At 38.6% G+C, this 20,642-nt stretch overlaps 2 protein-coding genes across 2 annotated transcripts in view; one reads left to right on the forward strand and one right to left on the reverse strand.

Annotated features, from left to right (window-relative positions):
• Positions 1-805: 805 nt before the first annotated feature.
• aimp1a (aminoacyl tRNA synthetase complex interacting multifunctional protein 1a) lies at positions 806-20,619 on the reverse strand. Its single transcript, XM_006787102.3, has 7 exons — positions 20,463-20,619; positions 12,037-12,164; positions 11,285-11,398; positions 9,455-9,622; positions 6,448-6,653; positions 5,126-5,294; positions 806-1,093 (listed from the first exon to the last, which is right to left on the reverse strand). Coding segments are annotated over exons 1-7 (954 nt in total). The 5' UTR covers positions 20,465-20,619; the 3' UTR covers positions 806-926.
• tbck (TBC1 domain containing kinase) overlaps positions 20,287-20,642 on the forward strand; it is a 62,163-nt gene continuing 61,807 nt past the window's right edge. Inside the window, exon 1 of the mRNA XM_035906307.2 lies at positions 20,287-20,417. The gene's annotated coding sequence lies outside the window, so the exon portion shown is untranslated. The remainder of the gene's footprint in view (positions 20,418-20,642) is intronic.

Raw genomic sequence — 20,642 nt, forward strand, 5'->3', positions numbered from 1 at the left:
CTAACTGAACTAGAAACATCCCTCCACAGAATGAGTTTGTTAGCTAGAGCTAAGCTCCAGATTTATGTAATATCTTGCCGTAGTTTCAGTGTGAATCATGCCGTCTCTGTTTGATTCACTGTTATGAAAAAAAGAAAATAACCACTGGTATCCAGTTGTTGTTGATTTTTAATTCTTGACTTCATCACAACTCACTAACCATACAGCAAAACAAACCTCGGAAAATTGTGCCTGAAATTGAGCACATACTTTCTGGAGTGCTTGATAATAGGACTCAGACTGTGATGGCCTGCATTAAAAACATGACAGATGTTTCTGTAGTGTGGATGGCCTTAATTACTGTTGATGTAACATTAAAGGCTCTGATGCAGAGCTCTGTTTCTTTTGGGAAGATGGAAATTTCTGGTGGAAGGTAGACTTTCAAGACGGCAATAAACAAAGCACAGGGCACCGGCAACGGTGGAGCTAATAATAGTGGACCATTAGATTAAAATGCCAGGGCTGAGATCCATTTAGGTAACCTCTGAAAGACACTTAAGCAGCTGATATATGTTGAGGTTTTGCAGTATAACATCCCCATTTCCTTTCCAGCTCATTAAAATGCTCAAAACTAGTTGGAGTCCAGTTTGATAGAGTTACATCCGCAAAATCAAAGCACAATCAAGCTAATGTGCCTGGGGGAAGACAAAACCTGGAGAATTAAACCATAAACACAACAATATTGATTACACTTTATAGACCATGACTGTGTCTAGTTCAGACATTAAAAAAGAAAAGACCTGAAAGTCAAAGGACAGACTCGTAGGACTTTTCAAATCCCCTTTATTGAACATCTTCAAAGCATTTACTTCCATTTCCACCATCCATCACTGAAGATGATTGCAAAGTACACACTGAGGGTTTTTTTCTCTAGCAGTTCTGTTAGTTTACTTGATTCCACTGTTGCTCATTGTTTGAGCTTTGCACACTCCTTTACCAGCGACTTCAAACGCAGCTCCCTTGTAGGTTGCGACGCACTGGTCGTCAGTGCGCAGGTCTGGCTGAACCTGCTCCCACACCTTCTTCTTGGGGTTTAGCTCTTTATCAGGTTCACCTGCAATCAAAAGAAAATATTAGACTTCATCTTTTATCCTCTGCTCATGTGAAGGACATTCTCAAAGACTACGAGTTTATGTTTTTATTGTGATGTTCCATGTCTTTGCATTTTAGGTATCCCTTATAACCAGATGGGTTAAAGCTGTTGCAAACTGTGACCTATCTAATAATTTCTAAACTTGATTGCTCATGTCAGCTTTAAAGGTTGATCCAAAACGGGAGAAAAATGTGTGAAGACCCACACTTTCTGTCAGAGCCCATTATCCAGGAGCTTTATTGTATCCAAGTAAGAACATGTTGGCCTCTGCACTGCTTAATGAGCACATATAAAGTATAAAACATGAATTTAGCTTGAGGAATGATGAAGACAAATCAGAATTGGCTTGAATCTGCATCTTTTGTAAAGGCGAGCCCGAAGCAACCCTCTCTGATTGCAAAAAACTGCCTACAGGAGTCCATGGAAAAAGGGCACTTGATTCCCACATTCTGAGAACTCAGAAAACATTATGGGCTAAACTGGTATTTCCATTTTTTCAAGCCCCAGTCATCCAGGAATATAGGTCTGGCAAGAAAGCATGTAACACTCTGAAATCCTTGTGACCTCCAGAAAGCTAAATAAAGATGGATAAAGATCAAATCTTTTATTTTTCCATTCGTATGCATACACTATGTCTGAGTACATCGAGAATCTTGTGCAGAGCTTGGAGTGAGAAGCTCACTCCAAGCTCACTCAATATGAATAATAAATAATGAATAAAAGTGACTGAGTCTTAAGTTTGGTTATTATTAAAGCCAGAGAAAAAGAAGCGGATATGCTGAGTGGCTTGTCAATCACAAGCCATTAGAAGTCAGAAGTTACCAAATGAATCTGTGGTTTAACAGTCGGATCCACCCCTCTTTCATCACGTCTCAAAACATCAAGAAAGCTACAGCAAAAACGCTCAGCTTTAGGCCTTTAAATGGGACTTCACCAAGTTGCTGTGGTATAATCCATCTTTTATACTGTCTCCTATGTGGCATAACACACCAGCTGTTACTCAAAAGATGCCAGATTGGCTCTGAAGACGGCAACGATGACACGAAAACAAAACAAAGAAGTTCATAATTACAATGTTGTTTTTTTCAAAAGCTATTATCATTCAGCTGACACTTTTACTGAAACATACAGAGGGTTCTGTTATTAAAGTAAGTCTACTTTTGCTAATACAAAATACAGGGTTTCTGTGGTTGCATATACAAATAATAAGCAAGCACATTTCTCTGAGATTATGAGGGTTCGTTTATGAATATAAAAACGGGCCCTGGAGACCTTGAAACCATGAAAGTGTGAGCAACTGACCAACAATATGTAATTTCATGATTTATCCAGCTAATCCTTATTTTATGTCTACCACATGAATTGTGAATGGTTTGACTTTATGTCATGTGCTATTAGAGCATCCGCTTTTTGAAAAAGGCCATTTGGTCTTGTAATTGAAAACATCTAAACCAAATTTCTCAGAATCAAAATATGAATCCAAGGGAAACAATTAGGTGAGGTTCTCATTTTATGATGCCCTTGTTTTTGATGTTGCTTGGCATTTGAGGAAAATTTATAGCCGGTACTGGCTGACTTGTGTCTGGTGTTGACTTTTTCCACTCTACACAACCATTTTGGGCTATGAGGACACAAATGTGTTTCATTTCTCAGAGCAGTAATTTCTGTTGGTTTACAACCCAAGAGTGGCAACAATCAGTTTTTGATCAGAAGTGTGAAAGAGGTTTTGATGAGCCACTTGTGTACATTCTTAAGTTCAAGCAGAAGTACTGGGCCCCATTAGTTGGGGGAAATGTGAACAATTGCCAACCATCTACCAACACCAGCAGTTGTTTGTCTTCAACTGAAACTCTGCTATAAGAGTTTTGATAGGAGGAAAATAAAGGACAGCTTTATTTTTCACCTTTGTTTCACTGTAATTTAAAAACTTCCCTGACTTTTTTAACAAAACTTTATTACAAAAAAAAAAAAAAAAAAAATCAAATAAAAAAAAAATCCCAATCCCATCTTTTCCCGTTCTCCACTCCTTTTGTTTTCTCATTAACCACATTTTAGAGGATGGTTAGAACAGGACTCTTTTAATGTAGCATCCATAAAAATGTTCTGGTTAAAAAGAGGACACGATGAATAAGAACGCTTTTCAAGTGGCACAGCTGAAAGCCTGTGCGGATGCATGTGGTGTGCTGCACTTGAGGCAAGAGTTATTATAGTTCTTTATATTTTCTTTTTTCTTAATTTTCTTTCTTTTTTTTTTTTTTTTTTTTAAAGTCTCAGATTTTTAAAAAATATTTCTTCTTTTCAATTTTGTGTAATTTTATTTCCGGAGAGTGTTTGCATGTTTCAGTTTAGTGTCAATTAAAGAAGTTCTAAACAACACAAACCCGTTTGCACTAGTCAAGCAGGCAAGTGAGTTGTGAATATGCACTTTGCGATTTTAAACTCACCAAAGATGAAAAACTAAAGATGTTTCCTGTATATAAATTTCCTTTTTAATAATTTTTGTCAGCGCTCATTTGAGGTTCTGCCTCTCCCTTCAGGACGCCAGTTACAGCGCTAGAGAAAGACACCCATTCATGTTCACATCCCATGCATATTGCAGTATTTAGTGTCTGTTACCTCTAAGGCTACGTTCACACTGCAGGCGAAAGCACATCAAAGCTGACTTTATTGACCGATCTGGATCACTTTCGTATGTGGTACTGAATCCGATACATATCTGATGTTTTAGCTGTTTGAATGGTCATGTCGCATTAAATCCGTCTTTTACGTCACTGACACAAGACAGACGCCAATTATCAGCGCCCGAGAAAACATCGCGAATGCTTCCTGGCCATCCCGTGTAGTGTTAGATGTGGGAAGACAACGTTGGAGAAACGTGAACATTTTATTTGTACTGTATAATCTGCAGATTCTGACAGAAATCTGCAACTATCCTTTGAAGCACCGCTCCTCTCTAAAACAGCAATAAGGATAATTATTAGGCCATATGTAAATAACAAAATAAAGCAAAATTGGGAAACGTAAAGTCCGAAACAAGTCTTTATATTAAGGGCCATCAGTCAAACAATACTGTTTGGTCTGGGTCTAAACTGAGCGCGTTGTGTGTGACGTCTTCTTTTGCGCATGCGGGCCGCTTTGAGGGTTCACACTAGAGCGCGTTTGCTGTCACATTTTATTTGTAGTGTGAACAAGCAGACAAAAAAAATCGGATTTGATCAAAAAATCGGAATTGAGCATTAAGACCTGCAGTGTGAACGTAGCCTAATACCCTTTCTTGGACCATAGACTGAGGCTGATTATATCTCATTTCAAAAAAAGTGAACTCCCAATATTGTTATTGTGAACCCCTTCATCATATTCAGCTTTGCAAATGTGTTTTGTGATGGCTTTTTTCTTTTTGCCGTTTCAGGTCATATATCCTGGAAAGTGTTTGGGAAACTTCAGAGGAAAGGAACCTGACTCCTACATGGTCTTGCTGATTAGTTAATAGATAGGAACTGGGGGTCGTGTGTTCTTTTCTCTAAACTCATTTATATCCTTTGGGCTTAACAAGGTAATTACCTTTTCAACTGACAATAAAAAAGATCACGTTACGCTGCTAGCAGGGAGTGTTGATTAGCCTGCCGAAGCAGCAGTCACAGGCCATTTAGCCACCACCAAACAGAAACGAGGGGTCAGCTAATGAGAGCTTTCAGTGGGGCCTGAAAACAAATTGTGATTGGTGTCTTCATAGGAATGAATGCTCTAACCGCCATGTTGTTTCTGGCAGTGAAAGGGTTCAGCGACACCCTTCAATTCCCAAACACAGAGTCATTTTGTAGATACGAGTCTGGGAAATTTTTCCAAACTAAAAGTCAGTGACTATCACCGGTAGTCAGCGAGTGATCCCTAGTGCTTGCTTGTCTGGAAATAGTTTTAAGATAAAATCCTCAATTCTGATGGGTCGGCATATTCTTTTGTGCAGGTAAATTAAAGTGACGACAGTAACCGTACCTGGAAAGCCCTGGAAAGTAACTCTGTCACCCGGCACTGCTCCGCTAGGAGGATCAAGAATTTCAACCTTATCTGGCGAGCTGGCGCACATGACCATAGCCTGGGACACTACTCCTCTCATCTTGGCTGGCTTCAGGTTGCACAGCAGCACTGCCATGCGGTTCTGCATCTGCATACAAAGAGAAAGAGGAAAAACAAATTATATCCAATTCCTTTGGTTGAAAAGAATTTGATTTGTTTGAGGACAGGACTGAGAATTTCATAAAACATCAGAAACAATAATGCTAATTCCAATGCTCTAATTCGAAATGACTGCATCCAAGGCTTTATGGTCTCTTTGCCTCATTTCAATAACCAAAGGAAGCAAAAACCCAGGAGACCTCTGAGGTTTACCACGATTTAAAAGAAGACAGTTTCCCTAAAAGCTAAGAAGAAAAAAAAAAAAAAAAGGATTTTGATGAGATGATGCATCCCAGATCTAAGAAAATAAGGCCTTTTTCTAAAAAATGTAGGACACCTTTTAGTAAATTCAGTTCAACTTAATTTATCATAGCAGCAGTTGCCTCAATCCGCTTTACATTATAAGGTAAAGATCCTACAATAATAAGGTCTGCTATACCAATGTAAAAATAACTCATTGTGCTGTTGCATTTCGTTTTTTGATTCATGTCTCTGGAGTTTTAGAAAGCTGGAGAAAGTACAGAAATGTTATAAAACATTATAAAACAGATAGCTGAGCTGACAATCCAGAGTGAGGAGAGCTAATCCGAGCAAACAAGGAGTCAAATCTGGAGCACAGAGGCTGAATCAAGCAAAGTTTAGTAGTTTAGTGAATGGCTGCAAACTGAGGTGGAGCAGTGTGGACGAGAGGCTGCAGGTCCAGTGAAGTGCACACAGAAACTTTCACTGTTGTACTTTTGCAATAATAAAAAAGAGATTTTAATACATTATTTTGCTGCAGCCAGCTGTGAGTTCAATTTAAAATGCAGCCGATGAGCCCGTCAGTCTGTTTCAGCGAGCGCTCCGTTTTTTAATACTTGTTTTTATTTTAGTGTAACTAACACCACACATTATGAAAAATTTCCATCATGTTCTACTTCTAGAGTAATAAGGTATTTCGACATGTTGGGTTTTGTTGTTTGTTGTACCTTTGTTTATCTAATAAAATTCTAATAAACATTTTACTTTAGGATCTATAATGAAACAAATTAAATAATTTGTAAGCAAATAAAACCCCTTAAACTTTAACGTAAATGCGTATTTTCTCTAATCTTATTTATAACAGCAAAACTTTTATCTTGTCTGAAGGAGTAATAGTGTACCTGGTCCAGAGGTATGTGCTTGACCAGTCCGCTGACCACTGTTCTGGGGGCAACCTCTCCCACATCAACCTGCTCCACATACAGACTGTCAGCGTCCGGGTGCTTCTCTGCAGTGATTATACGGCCGATACGCAGGTCCAGACGAGACACATCCACCTTGGCATCCTCTTGGCTGGGGGCAGCCTGTTTCTTCTCAGCTTTCTCTCCTGCAGAAATAAAAAATAAATAAATTCACGCTAAGAGTGTACAGGAAAATGGTTTAATTTAAAATTGCACATTTCAGTGCCAAAAACGCTTTTAAAAGGAAAGTCAGTCAGTAGCTACTCATCATGTATTAAAAGAAACATTTGCCGAAGAAACACATCTGTCACAGTTTTCATGGTATTATAATAAATGTGAATAATATGACAGGAAATATTTATTTAAAAGCATTGAGAATATTTTCAGCCAACTGTAGCGATGAACTTTAACTTTGTGATACTTAAAGCCTTAAAAATCAAGTTAAAACTTAGGGTTATCCTCCAATAACATACAGTATAAAAAACTTCAAGGGTTCAAGCTGTCATTTGATGAAACATCAAGCCAAAAACAAAAGGAATCAGTTTAGGTTTATATAGAGAAAAAGGAAAAGGCATAGAAAAAACACTGCCGCCACACTGTGACGGTGGGAATATTATGCCGTGGTGACACTTCACATGTCTGGATCTGGGAATCTTGTCAAACTGGAAGGAATCATTAAGAAAGAAGGATATGTGAAGATTTTCAAAGAAAACCTTGAGCAGTCAGTAGAAAAACTATGTCTGGGTTGTAATTGGTCTTCCAACATGACAACAACCCAAAACAAATGTGGTTCCTGGTGAAGAACTACCTCCAGAAGACCAAACTGAATGGTACTGACAGGCCTGCACAAAGCCCTGGCTTGAATCTCATTGAAAAGCTGTGGGGTGAACTTGAGATCAAGGTCCATGCCAAAGGAACATCAAATCTGGAGTTTAAGAGATTCGCCAAAGAAGAATGGGCTGGCATTGCTCAGGAGATGTGTGTGACACTAGTTTAAAACTACAACAGACAACTGTAGGCTGAAATCATTTTGCTTCCATGTGCAAAGTAAAATAATGTAAGCATCCAAAATAAAACTAAGATGTTTGGAAAAGCTGTGTTGCAAATTCCTTTACTTCGGAAATAATTTTGGTGAGGGGATATTTTTCACATACTCGCAGGATTACAGAGGACATATTTTGACCTACTGACAATATCAATACCCAAGTTTGGTTTAAGAAAAGTGCCACTGAATGCTACTCTCTAGAGGTCAAGCAGCTTTCCTTCACCGTGCTGTGATGAAATCATCTCAGTCTTCTATCATTCCTCAAAGGCCAAACTAGCTCTAAAGCATAGAAATTGCAACCTGCATTTAATTTTAATTCATCGCTTTTACACCATGTTATTGTTTTTCTACTGTGATGACAGGACAGTCATGTAACATTACTTAAACTCCTCCGAAGCTGCACATGAGCTTATATAGTTTAGCTAGTGATAAGTGTTTAAATGAAGTAAAGACCAAGTCACCATTTTTATGAACAGTTCTGGATGTGAGAAAAGCCAGAAGCTCCAATGAATTTGTCAGTGTCTTTTTAAATAGTAACCTCATAAACAAACCCAGAGCTGACTCTTGCCTGTGTGCATGCTGCAGCCCTCGCAATTAGGTCAAACAAGATTTCCTGTAACAATAATAAATATTTGTTTTACTGCTAATTAATCCAGGTTTATGGCACGGATTTTCTTGTTTTGTACTGTAAACTTGTCATAAACGTAAAAGAGTTTAACTTCATAATAAAGTACACAAATGACGCACATCCATGAAACATTAACATTAAATTAAGCTCAAATTAGATCCAATTAGCTGTGACATTGCACAAAGACGTCTTGTCATATATGTGGTTTACAAATTCCAAACAAATCAAACGTCATTGGATATTGTCCTGCGGAGCCTGAAATCTTGGATCCATTAACAGGCTGTGGCTATGAGGCAGCCATGGAACAGGTGGTAGAGTGGGTTGTCCGCTAATGGGAGTGATCCCAGACCCAGCTATGTAATAAAAGTCCTTTGACAAGTTGGTTTGCATCCAGTGTGCGTGAACGGGCCAGTAAGGAACATACTGTAAAGTGCTTTGTGGAACCATTAAAGAATAAAAACAGACCACATGTGCAGATAATTCTCATTTTCACTTGATATTAGACATTTACATAGAAAAAGATGTTTGTTAGTTACCAGTGCCTCGCAGCCACAAGGTCCTAGGTTCAAACCTGAGGCCTTTCTATGTGGTGTTTTTATGTTCTACCTGTGCTTGTGTTCGTTCTCGCCAAGTACTCCAGCTTCCTCCCACGGTCCAAAAACTTATGCATGGGGTAAGGTTAATTGGTGATTACAAATTGGCCATAGATTTGAATATGAGGGTGAACAATATGAGGGTCTTTTATATGATCAGTCTTTCTATGTTAGCCCTGGGATAGACTAGTGATCTGTGCAGGTGTACCTGGCTTTTCACCCAATAACAGCTGGTATAGGTTCCAGCCCCTGAATTAGACACATGAAAGAAAATGGATGGATGGTGAACAGGTGCAAGACCCCCTATAGAGTACTAAGCAGTTATCAGTGACAGCAAAGGCAGCACTGATTAAGTCAGTATGAATGGAGATGCTAGGGTGGAGGTGGGCTGCAAAGCAGCTTGCAGATGTCCAGCAACCGCAGATGAGCTAAAGCAACTTAAATAGTTGAGCCAGCTTGACATCTGCTGATCTGCCAGGATTGCGGTTGAGCTTGGCTTCATGTTCTGCCTGAACTGTATGTCAACAAATGACCAAAATGAAACTGGATACAAGAAATAAATAACACCATGTGGAAGATCTGAAAAAGCTGAGCAGTTTCTTTTATGATTTTAGAACATATGAAAACATCAGTGGATTCATAGGAACACCTCATTACGTAACGTGTTCTGTTTCCTTTTACCTTTTTTCTCAGGCTTCTTCTTTTTAGCCTCATCTTTAGGAGAGATGTCCTTGACGGCAGCAACAGATGGTGCTGAACTAGAAGGCGCTGGACCAGAGGGTTTAGGAGGAGTGGGCTTTGAATTGCACTCGACAGTGGTGGCACTTGATGGCATGGGAACATCAAGCACTACAGAAAGAACAGATGCAAAATATTAGTAAAATGTACATGATTTTTCTGTGGCTGATATCATCTGAACGTACTCCATGTTTCCCAAACCCGATGTGAATGAACGAACGAACACAAAGCTGCACTGGAACAAAACAGAGAATATTCAAATTTCACATACACAACTTCTTGGTTGACCCTTTTCATGCACAGAGCTGGTTGCATCAACATAATATGATGAAATGATATAGGGGGGTGCTTTATTTACACACCCAGTGGGAGGATTGCTCTCCTGATGCAAACTGTTTTGATGGGAAAATCACAGTGTCCAAGTTGATGGAAACAAGGAAAAGGAACCATAAAGCAGGGAACAATGTCCGACAATAACTCTGTAGGAACAAGTAACCCCTCATTTCAGGCGCCTGATGTTTGAATTCCTACAAAATCCAGTGTCTATGTCTGACAAACATCGGTCTGCAGGCACACCACCGTCACCATAATGCTTTTAATTACCTTAATTCTATGTTGGGACCTGAGATCAGGACCTTTCCGGTTTACCTTGGAATTACAGGCAACAACCTCTAAAACTCTTAACATTCCCATTAAGTTTCCTCTCGAGGTTTTTTCCACACTTAAACCAACTTTTCCTTTCTCTATCAAAATATTACATAAGATACAATCCCTGAGTGAAATATCAATACCAAGAAAAAATGTGTGCGCGATTACCTGAAATGTAACCTTTCTCGACGCCTTGGTAATTATCTGCATATCATTCACATTTCATGATAAATTAATATTAAAATAAATAGGCTGACATTTATTTTTCTGCAATATGCAGAGTTTCTCAATCCTTCTTCACATGAGCATTTTCAATCAATGCCAATGCCCAGTTTTCTAAAAGAACGATCTGGATCTTCATCAGGATTGAACACGTTCTTCCTTTGGTCATTCCTAACCTCTTCACCGAGCTTCATTAAAGTTAGCTGGGTAGATTTTGTGTAATCTCATTGACAGAACAAAACAAACAGACAAAAGGCACTGAAAACATAACTCCGCTGCAGGCAGATATCCAAAGCGGAGGAATTTCTTTGACTTTCAAAAAACTTTATATTTATCTACGTTTTGATTGAGCCATTCTGAGTCACCTTAAAGCCATCGACAAGAAACCCCAAAGCTAAACATCACAATCATATATACCGTGTGGAAAAACATTGTCTTGAGTTTATTGGAACACATTCCTTCGACTCTCCAAAACATATCCAGCTTTTTGAGCAACGATAAATTACTTATTTCTTCCAGCCCTCTTTTATTCCTGCATCTTTTTTCTGGAAAGCATTAAATGGCCTCATCTGTTTACCTCTCAATGTCAATATATGTCATAAGTGCAATGGCCGACACACATGTTATTCCCACAATATAATGGGGAATTTTTGAAGCAGTATGGTTGTTTTATACTCCCCCCCCCCTATAATAGGCTAAGGCGAGAATGCACAAGATGTTATCATTGATAGCATAAACCAAACAAACGCTCTAATGAGCAACAACTAACATCAAATGGTCCTCAGGCGGGTGCTCACAATTGCTTCAAAAACTAGATATAAAGGATAACAACATCAAGGTCTTTTTGAAGACAAACATTTAATCTGTGATGGAAGCCTTGCCGGGAACAAAAAGTCAACATACCTCCTCTTCTCTTTTCTTTCTCCAGCAGCTGCTTTTTAAGTTCCTCTATGTCGTTCTTTAATTTGGCATTTTCCACCATCAGTTTCTTCTCCTCTCTGACGCTGGCCTGGAGAACTGCAGTAAGGCAAATTCTTGTTACTAGTCAGCACACAATTGAATGTAAAATCCTCACAAAATTAACATAGAGTTTCACAGTTTTGAGACTGTACATTTATGGCAAACCTTATAAATAAATGCAGAGAAGAGAAAAAATGTAATGCTCATTCGACGTTTCTTGTAAACATCTGCTTTTCCACCCAAAACGTTGTTTATTTCATGAGAATAACAAAGGAGAAATACAAAAAAGAAATGCAACATTTTATTATTTATTACAGGTTAATGGCACTGGAGTGGCATGTGCAGGGACTTTTTGCATGTAGCCAATCTAAACAAATTAGAAAATCAAACAAACTTCATTATAAACCGGTATGCAATAATTTACCACCCCAAATACTGGTATTAGCATTTAGGCATGGCAGTGTCCAATGTTTTTGTTTGCCCAGAACATCATTGTTGGAGAGGCTAAATGTGGAAATATATTTCCCTAAAAAGCTGAAACTATTTAAAAGCTTTTTTTATTTTTATTTTTTTATTGCAAGTACGTGTAATAAATAACGGAAAAACTGAATGTAAAACAAACATAAAAATAAATCCCTACATACGTAAAGTAGCTGACAAATTTCTTTATACAAAAGTGTATGAGCGTGTCTTACTGGCTTTCTCCTTCAGTAGCTGGACTTGCTGTTTGAGGTACTCAATGAGCTGATCGGCCTCAGCTGCCCGCTGCTCCAGCCTCAACAAAGGGTTGTGACTCATTTTGATCAATGAGCGGACTAAAAACCTAAAACAAAAACAAAACAACAAGCATACAGTCAAAAACACAAATGCAATATGACAACTTCTGGTGAATACTGAGGGCAGCCAGCATCCTGAGATTGCTGTAATTCAAATATTATACATGTTAGCTCTACAGGAAGTGATCAATAAACGGTTCTTATATTGCTCTTTTCTACTCTGAGCACTCAAAGGGCTTTATAAAACTTACCTTATTCACCCATTCACACCAATTCATACAAGCATTTTTTTCTGTGCTTTTTCTACCCAAGTGTTTTCACTTGTGGTTCAGACTGCATGGACGCACTGCTGAGTAACTTAGGGTCAAGTACCTCAACCTTTTGGCTACTACACATTACTCCTTTATTTTTTAAGGGGTTGCTACAGCAGCTGGATCCGCAAATTTGACGTGGGCCAGATTTTATGTTAGGTGCCCTTCCTGAGTCAACCCTCCCTTTTATCCAGGCTTGGAACCAACTCTGTGAGTACACTAGCTTGTGACACCCCGAGGCTGGGTTTCTGCCCCCTTCTGGTCTAAAATCAGGGGTCTTTTGCATGTTAGGCAAATGTGTTAACCACTCCAACATTGACCCACTAACTTTTATAGTGTGACCAAAGTAAGAATACAGGTATATCACGGTGTACTCACAACACTGTGACTGAGCACATTTGACTCCTAAATTCCAGTTTGTTTGACAAGTGTAACTTGGCCCTGAGACGCATGTAGTGTCCTGCTAGCCATACCCATAAGGACAGGACAGGACAGGACAGGACAGCGTGCCACTATTCCAAAAACTGCTTTAATTAGGCTGCAAAATGTCATAAAGTAATGGATCTCATTGTGTTGTGCAAGTGCAATTCTCAAAAGCATAAATGTATGAAAGAGGGAAGAGTTTGCACACCTATAGTTCGTTTACTTTGCTCTCAATCAGTTGATATATTTGTAAACTTAACTGTTTTAACTGGTTTCTTTTCACACAGAATAAACTGCAAGTAAACTCAAAGAAAACCAATTTTCCTGCATTTCTACAAACCACATAAGAATGTTCAGCCCACTTATTGACAACACTGGGACAGGGCAAAAAACTTTACTTGTATAGCACTTTTCAAAACAAATAAGTGGTTTATGGTACTTTGCTGCATCTCCCAATGGTTAATGGACTGATTCTTACATAGCACCCACACTCCAAGTGCTTTACACGACATGTCTCATTTACCCATTCAGGAACACATTCACACACATTTAAACGCCAGTGAATGCACCGTGCAAGAAAACTCTGGGCAAACTAGAGCAGCCAGAGATTGAACCATCAATCTTGCAATAAGTAAATGACCTGCTCCAACTCCTGAGTCACAGCCACCCCAAATACAAAGCATACATGCCTATGGAAAGGCGTTTAGCTCAAGTCTGTAACATACACCTGGTAGTTGGTTTGAATCACAATCTCATCATAAATGAACCACTCTGGAGTTTGTTTGGAACTGAGCTAAGACCACTTCGCCCAAAAAGTCTGGGGATATTGCTTTGGTCTGATTGCAAATATAGAGTGCACCTTAGAAAAAATGAACTGCACAAAGGAGAAAAACAAACCAGAGCTCGATTTAAAGGTATTGAACAGGATGAGTATGAAAACAAACGAAGATAAACTGAAGTGCAATCAGGCACAGATTAATGGCAAAGATAGCACAAGCCAGTATTGGAGTGGTACAAGGGGACATTGATGCTTAGGCAGGGAGCAAATCAAAAGTGTCTAGTGTGAGTAGTAGTAGCACCATGCTAAACATCAACAAAGACCTGTTTGAATTACTGGTTTGCTTTCCAGTACAACTTTACCGCAAACTACAGCTTCCAAAACGACCACAGAGTTGAGTCAACAGGTCTCAGACAGTCTCAACAAAAACAGAACATTGCAATTTCAAAGGTGGTTTGTGCCGCAGATCTTCTGCGCAGGACAAAAGGGCACTCCATTGTACTTTCTGTGTAATGTATCATAATATAATGCTGTGGCAGAGCTAGAACATGTTTATTAATAATTATAAATAATGCATACATCTTATATAATGTGCTGATTGCCTGATAGCAATATGTCAAAAAGAACAATCACTTTCACATGTTTTCTATAAAGTACAGCGTCAGTGAGTATAAACCAAGTCCTAATGTGATTTTGATGGGCTTTTTACTCTGTTGTCTAGAGTGACAGTCTTTGAGCTCTATCCACAAGGTATGCTGACCGAGAGAGAGGAACAAGTAATAAATACTTGACACGTTCCAAGCCAGACTGGATAAAATGATACTAAGCTTGTTTATCCTAATGTTCCTTTATAATGTTGCGCTTGGCAAATTACTTCTTGAAGAAAGAGGAAAAGAAGGATTTTTACAAGGCTGAGGCATGAAGAAGAAAACGTCTTACACATATTACAGGGAGGCACTGGAAAACAACAGCTGGCCCAGGATGAAAACAAAATGTTGGGGGATGAGGAAATTAGAAACACTAAAAAGCTGGAGTTGATAAAATCAAGGATCAAAGCATTGTTTTTTTGAGAAACTGAATTGATTTAAACAGGACCAGTGGTAGAGTAATAACAAGAGCCACAAAAAGGCAGATCTCATTTGGATAACCTCTGAAAATGTATCCTGAGGCCGAGGTACCGCATGCAGCATCAAGCCGCTGGAGCGACGGATATTACACTGAAATGCGTTATCGATTTAGAAAAAAAAACAAAAAGGAAAAAAGAGTGAAGTGAGCTATTAGCTGCAACGCAGTCTCACTTATCCACCTGACCTAATTACAAAAGCTTCAATTCTCCTTCTGTTTCGCAAATGCATGTATTTAACAAGTTACAAGCACTTCCAGCTATGTGCACTTGTATCCTATTAAAGATGCACATATTGCTTGTACACCCACTCTTAACCCTGGAGAACCCATGGGGTCAGAGCCAACCCCATTGGTTTTCTAGGATAATCATGGGGTCAAATTTGACCCCATGGGTTCTCCACTCTTAAATGAAAATATCAAAGCTATTACTGCACAGACACAGGCAGCACAGGTGGTTTGAATCACATATGTAAATCTATCTTTTAACCACCATTTTTCTGTGGTATGGTGTTGGTGTGCGAGCACACCAGTCTGGATACAAACGTTTCCTCTTTTCATGGTTCATTCCCACAGTTGAAATTGACTGTGGGAGGATATTTCCTTACCTGTCTGCCAACCTGAACATTGTGATTAAAAGAAGAGTGCAGTGTGGCAGCACCATCTGAAGGAACTGGAAGGGCCTACAGATTTTAGATTAAAAGACACCATGAAGATGTAAAACTCTTTAGCACCAGATGCAGCTACTGGTTATGAAGACAAATGCAATCATCTTCCTCATATTTGCCCTAAATAGTGATTTCTATTTTTTTTTTTTTTACAAAAAAAAATCTCAGCAATAATTGTATTGTGAGAAAGTTTGAAATGAATGTTGCCCAGAAGAAGAGATCAACTGAAAGCATGGCAATACAGAGGCTTTCCACTATTATCAATGCTTCAATCATTGTATATTATTATCAGATTAGGGCTGCACAATTAATCGTTAGAAAATCACGATCTCAATTCATACTTATGTGCGATCTCATTTCCAAGTGACAACGATTTAAAAAAAGAAAAAGAAAAAGATGACGATTGTACCGCATTTTGATCCGGGATATAAGCTGCATGAAAACAAGGGCTCACTCTTCCTGCTCAACAAATGACAAAGGCGGAGCCTTATACCACGTGATACAGAAGTCAGCTGGCAGGGAAAAAACAACGGAGAGCACCTGAGAGATGAGGAAGCTGTAAAGGCCAAGAAAGTGACAGGAGAAAATCCGTCCCGGTCAACCACCCAAACATCAATAACGGGAACCTTATACAGCGCTTCCCTATACCCGTCGAACTCCTGCAGGCACAAAGAAATTACGGAGGCTATCACTTATCACCTGACCAAAAATATGGCTCCCATCAACACTGTTCAAAACGAGGGATTTAGGAAAATGATCAACACCCTAGACAAACGCTACACAGTGCCGTCCCGCAACTATTTTAAAAATGTTGCACTACCTGCTCTGTACACGCAGTGTCGAGCAACGGTGGAGACGGAATTACAAGCAGTACAACATTTTGCGGCAACGACAAAATGTGAGACATTTATTGTTTTTATGTTCAGTCTCAACTGTTACAAAGTTGATGTGCAGTTAATAAGTGCAATAAAGATTTATATTGGAAAAGAAAATTGTGAGAGAATCATGATCTCAATTCTAAGCAAAAAAATTGTGATTCTCATTTTATGCAAAATCGCGCAGCCCTATATCAGATTATGCATTTTCAAATATAAATTTTGTCAAAAGCTTTACATCTTATGAGATAATTAAAAAAGACTGACTGATTAACTGATTACATAAAGAAAATTAAAATTCTGTGTATTCTCTCACTATTGGTTTTTAATCAATGCAGATCCATTGGTCCCCATTTACTAACAATGGGTACTCAAAAATCTGTACATAAATCATTCATACGAGTTTTGTAGTGTTTATGTGTTTATGTTAATTTCATCATTCCCCTGCGTATGTGATATGAATCTATTTGGGTACAACATCAATCAGACAATACGTGTACTATGTTTACTTTCTTGGTATTATGCCAAATATGATATTGTGTTCTTGTAGTGTGCTAGTCTTTTTTTTATATCATATTTGATGCCCAAACTTTTTCTCACTTAAGCCACACTGAGTGTTGCAATATTCAGAAGCTCCATTATTTCAGCCTGAGTTTCTTAAATCTGACTTTTTCCTGCCTTATAGGTGCAGGTTTCTATCTTGCAATATCATGACCGGTTTCTCCACTATACCTGGAGGCAAACAACTTTCCTTATATAGAGTAATCGAGGTGTAGCATTATGCAGATGATATGCAGATTGCACAAACCTGTCAGTTTAGAATGAGTCTCATTTACTAAAATATGCACAAATTTGATGGTTTATTCCAGAACAGCATTTTCTTTTATATTGGATGATTTTATGAAAATGTCCCTTTAAAAATAATATCTGAGACAGTGGGTGATGTTGAGTTGTCCCTCAGATATACTCATTTCTAATCCTTTCCTTTATAAAAATAATAATAATGTATAGTTTATATACATTATTATTATTATTATTATTATAATAATAAAGGACATGATTAGAAATATATACGCTCATTTCTAATGGTGCCCTTTATCACTCCTTCCTGACTCAACCCTTTCCAATTATCTGGGCTTGGGACTGGCACTAGGAGTACACCAAGTGTGCTGTAATAATAAATTTACGAGTTGCTGTTTATGTGTGGAAACGGTCAAAGTTATCTTGAAAAAGAAGTATGCCATACCAATCTAGGCTGGCAGAAGTAACACAAAAGCGCTCCAACTTTAAGCTACTTTAAGCGACTTTTTTAAAACTCTAACTTAGAAACCAGAGTCACCCAAAACTGCTCTTCTGACATTGCAAATGCCCTAACACTGCATTTCTCGATGCATCAGTGCATCACAAGTTGGAGCAACATTCGCAGAAAAGTTTAAAGATAAACTTTTGCACCACTAGAAACATTCAGGCACAGAACTGCTTCTCTGGACACTGAAAATCACATTGTTAGAAAAGATATAATGGAGCTTGTCTATATATTGTGAGTGCGTCATGTTCCCTGGTGTCATCTGATTAGGCTGTATTTCCACCATGGATGTATTAAGTTGAACAGGCCTGGGCGATAAAAGGATAAAAATAGAAAATTGTGAAATAACTTTTCTCAATAGCAAGATGGGACATGGTCAATAAATAGTCAACAGAACTCATTCTATAATTTGACAGACAACACAAAAAGCCAATGCCAGTGAGAACAGCAATCGTCTGGCTGGAATAGAGTTAGAGCGATGTCATATTAGGAGAAGCTCCTCGCAGCAGCACATGTACTAATGTTTAGGCTACTGGAGTCGTGCACACCAGTATGTTAGGAGTGTGAAAAAGAAATTATGGTCCAGCAGTGTTACTACGTTGGCAGTCCGTATGCAGCTACGGGCTGTTCATTTACCTGCAGAGAACATCTGTTGTCAAATGGTGCAGTGTCGCAAATATGTGGTACAACTAGTCTATAGCCTACTCTTGTTCGTGTTGTTGGTCCTTGAACCAGAGCTGAAGACAAACAAAGTGTTAAGGACAATGAAAAGTGTCCATTCCAGCCACTGTCTTTAGTTTTCGTGCCGTCTTAGACAGTGTCACTCCCTCGCCTGTTCCTGCAGATTTGTCAACCACTCAGCATTCAATTGACGGCACTGGAGCACATTTGCATTGGTTGAAAGCCCTTCTCTACTGGCTTTCCGTAGGAAAATATGTACACAAACGGACATAATCGCAGCACCATAAATTAAGCATGAGGGAGATAACGTTAAGGAAAACTCGAGTGACAACCCAATGGACACAGCCAGAGGTTTAAAGCAAGACGACATGGCTAAAATGTCAAAGTAACTTGATAGTGTGGAGATATTTTGGCCATTAAAAGTCTGACAAAGAAGCAGAACTGGGTGCACTGCAAACTGTGTCAAAACCATGCTCCCACAAAGGCAGATAACACCATGACAAGACATGATGTCAGTAAGAATATTTAAAAACATCAGATTTAAGCAGCTAACTGACCCGTCCAACATCCAAATTCATGGACATAACATCTCTCTCAAGCGACACTTTCCCAGCTGTACATAGAGTGTAGAGAGACAACGGTGTCATACTTCACTACCACATCAAATTTGTAGTCAAGTCACATATCTGATCCATGCATGAGCCTCACTTCCCACTTCAGTGGGACACTACTGCATTTCTTTGTGGGAGACAAAGTGGACTACAACAGAGTGAATGTCTTTTGTTATGTTTTCTTTTGTTTATATTTAAAAGTTTGTTAAATTTTACATATTTACACATTAATATACAACTGATATGAAAAAAACAATAGTTACAAGATATTTTTTCTGTATCATACAGGCCTAAATGAGAACTGGATACCAGAGACAACACAGTTAACAGTTCTTAAATTTGAATAAAAGTTGCTCAGTTATCCAAAAAGGCATCCAAGCTTCCTCCATGAGGTACCCAGATGTTCTCCACATTTCTGCAATTTTGGCTCATAGAGCATGCGCATTGGGGTCCCACTGAGCTGAGCACGTAACAAAGATTTCTGCCAGCTTAATTCCCAGTGGCTAGACCCAGAGACAAATGAATATGAATAATAACAGAAAACATATGGGGGTTCTAGACTTTCCTATTCTTAATTGACTAAATGACTTAAATTCTGGGGAAAATGTGTCTTTGGGCCAGCGTACATCAGGTGATAAATGTATTAGTTGTAATACCCTGGTTTCATGACTACAACAATGTTAAATTTGCCCTCGAGAACATTCACAGATGCACATTTTAAGCCTTTCATATACAAAAAAGTATGCAAGAAAGTATGTGAACAATGACAGTTATCCTGCAGCAGTTGTCTAAGCATGGGTAATAGTGATAGGCTAAGAGTAAATTTAGCTCACATTAATATTCAAGAATTACAAAACCAATCAAAATCAAGACCATAACATTGTAACATGATCATAAACTAATCCTGTATTGCTTTGGTTCTGTTACTATTAATATGCTACAGAAAATAACGATATAATACAAGCAATGATCTGAATTTCAAAAGTCCCATATATCTCAAATGTCCCATACATTTAAGGGTTTAATATGATAACTCAAAAATTATTTTTCTTATTGTGAAGATTTTTTAATCCCACTGTATGTATGTATGTGTGTGTACACACACACACACACACACACGTATGTATGTATATGTGTGTGTGTATGTGTGTGTGTGTATATATATAAAGTTAAATTCACTTTACAGATTTAAGAAAAAGGTTAAATGAATAATGAAAATAAAACCATGGCTGCTGTGTTAGAACAGTAAAGTTCACCAGTATCACAACAAAATGAAAATGTTAAAACACTTTGGTGTGTTTATTCCTATATTTGGATTAACTGTGTATTCGCGACAGCTCACTATTGTGCGCTTAACATGAGCTAACGTTGCATCAGTTAGAGGTAAGCTACAATATTAGCCGGTTCAGCTCCAGTTTTCTCGACCAACTTGGGAATAAACTCCACTTTAGGCTAGCTCTTGTGTAGTTAAGCTACTTAGTATAAGCGCGGGTTAGACATCATTGACAATAAAGACACAACAATGGTGGGTTGAAACAGAAAATATAGCACAGAGCCTTTTTAAACTTACATGAACTCTGAGCGGCAGCAAACCCAGCACGTTTTCAACTGGGGAGCTTGACAGCTGCTATCACTCCTTGCTAACGGAGCTAGCAAACAGGCAGCCGCAGATTCGCCAGTTCAGGTCCCACTGTGTAGATCGCAGCAGCATACGGATAGGAAGCAGGTGCAGTTAGCCGTTTGCTTTCGC

This window comes from Neolamprologus brichardi, chromosome 6 (assembly GCF_056152115.1).
Source record: "Neolamprologus brichardi isolate AB-2024 chromosome 6, ASM5615211v1, whole genome shotgun sequence".
Classification (NCBI taxonomy): domain Eukaryota; kingdom Metazoa; phylum Chordata; class Actinopteri; order Cichliformes; family Cichlidae; genus Neolamprologus; species Neolamprologus brichardi.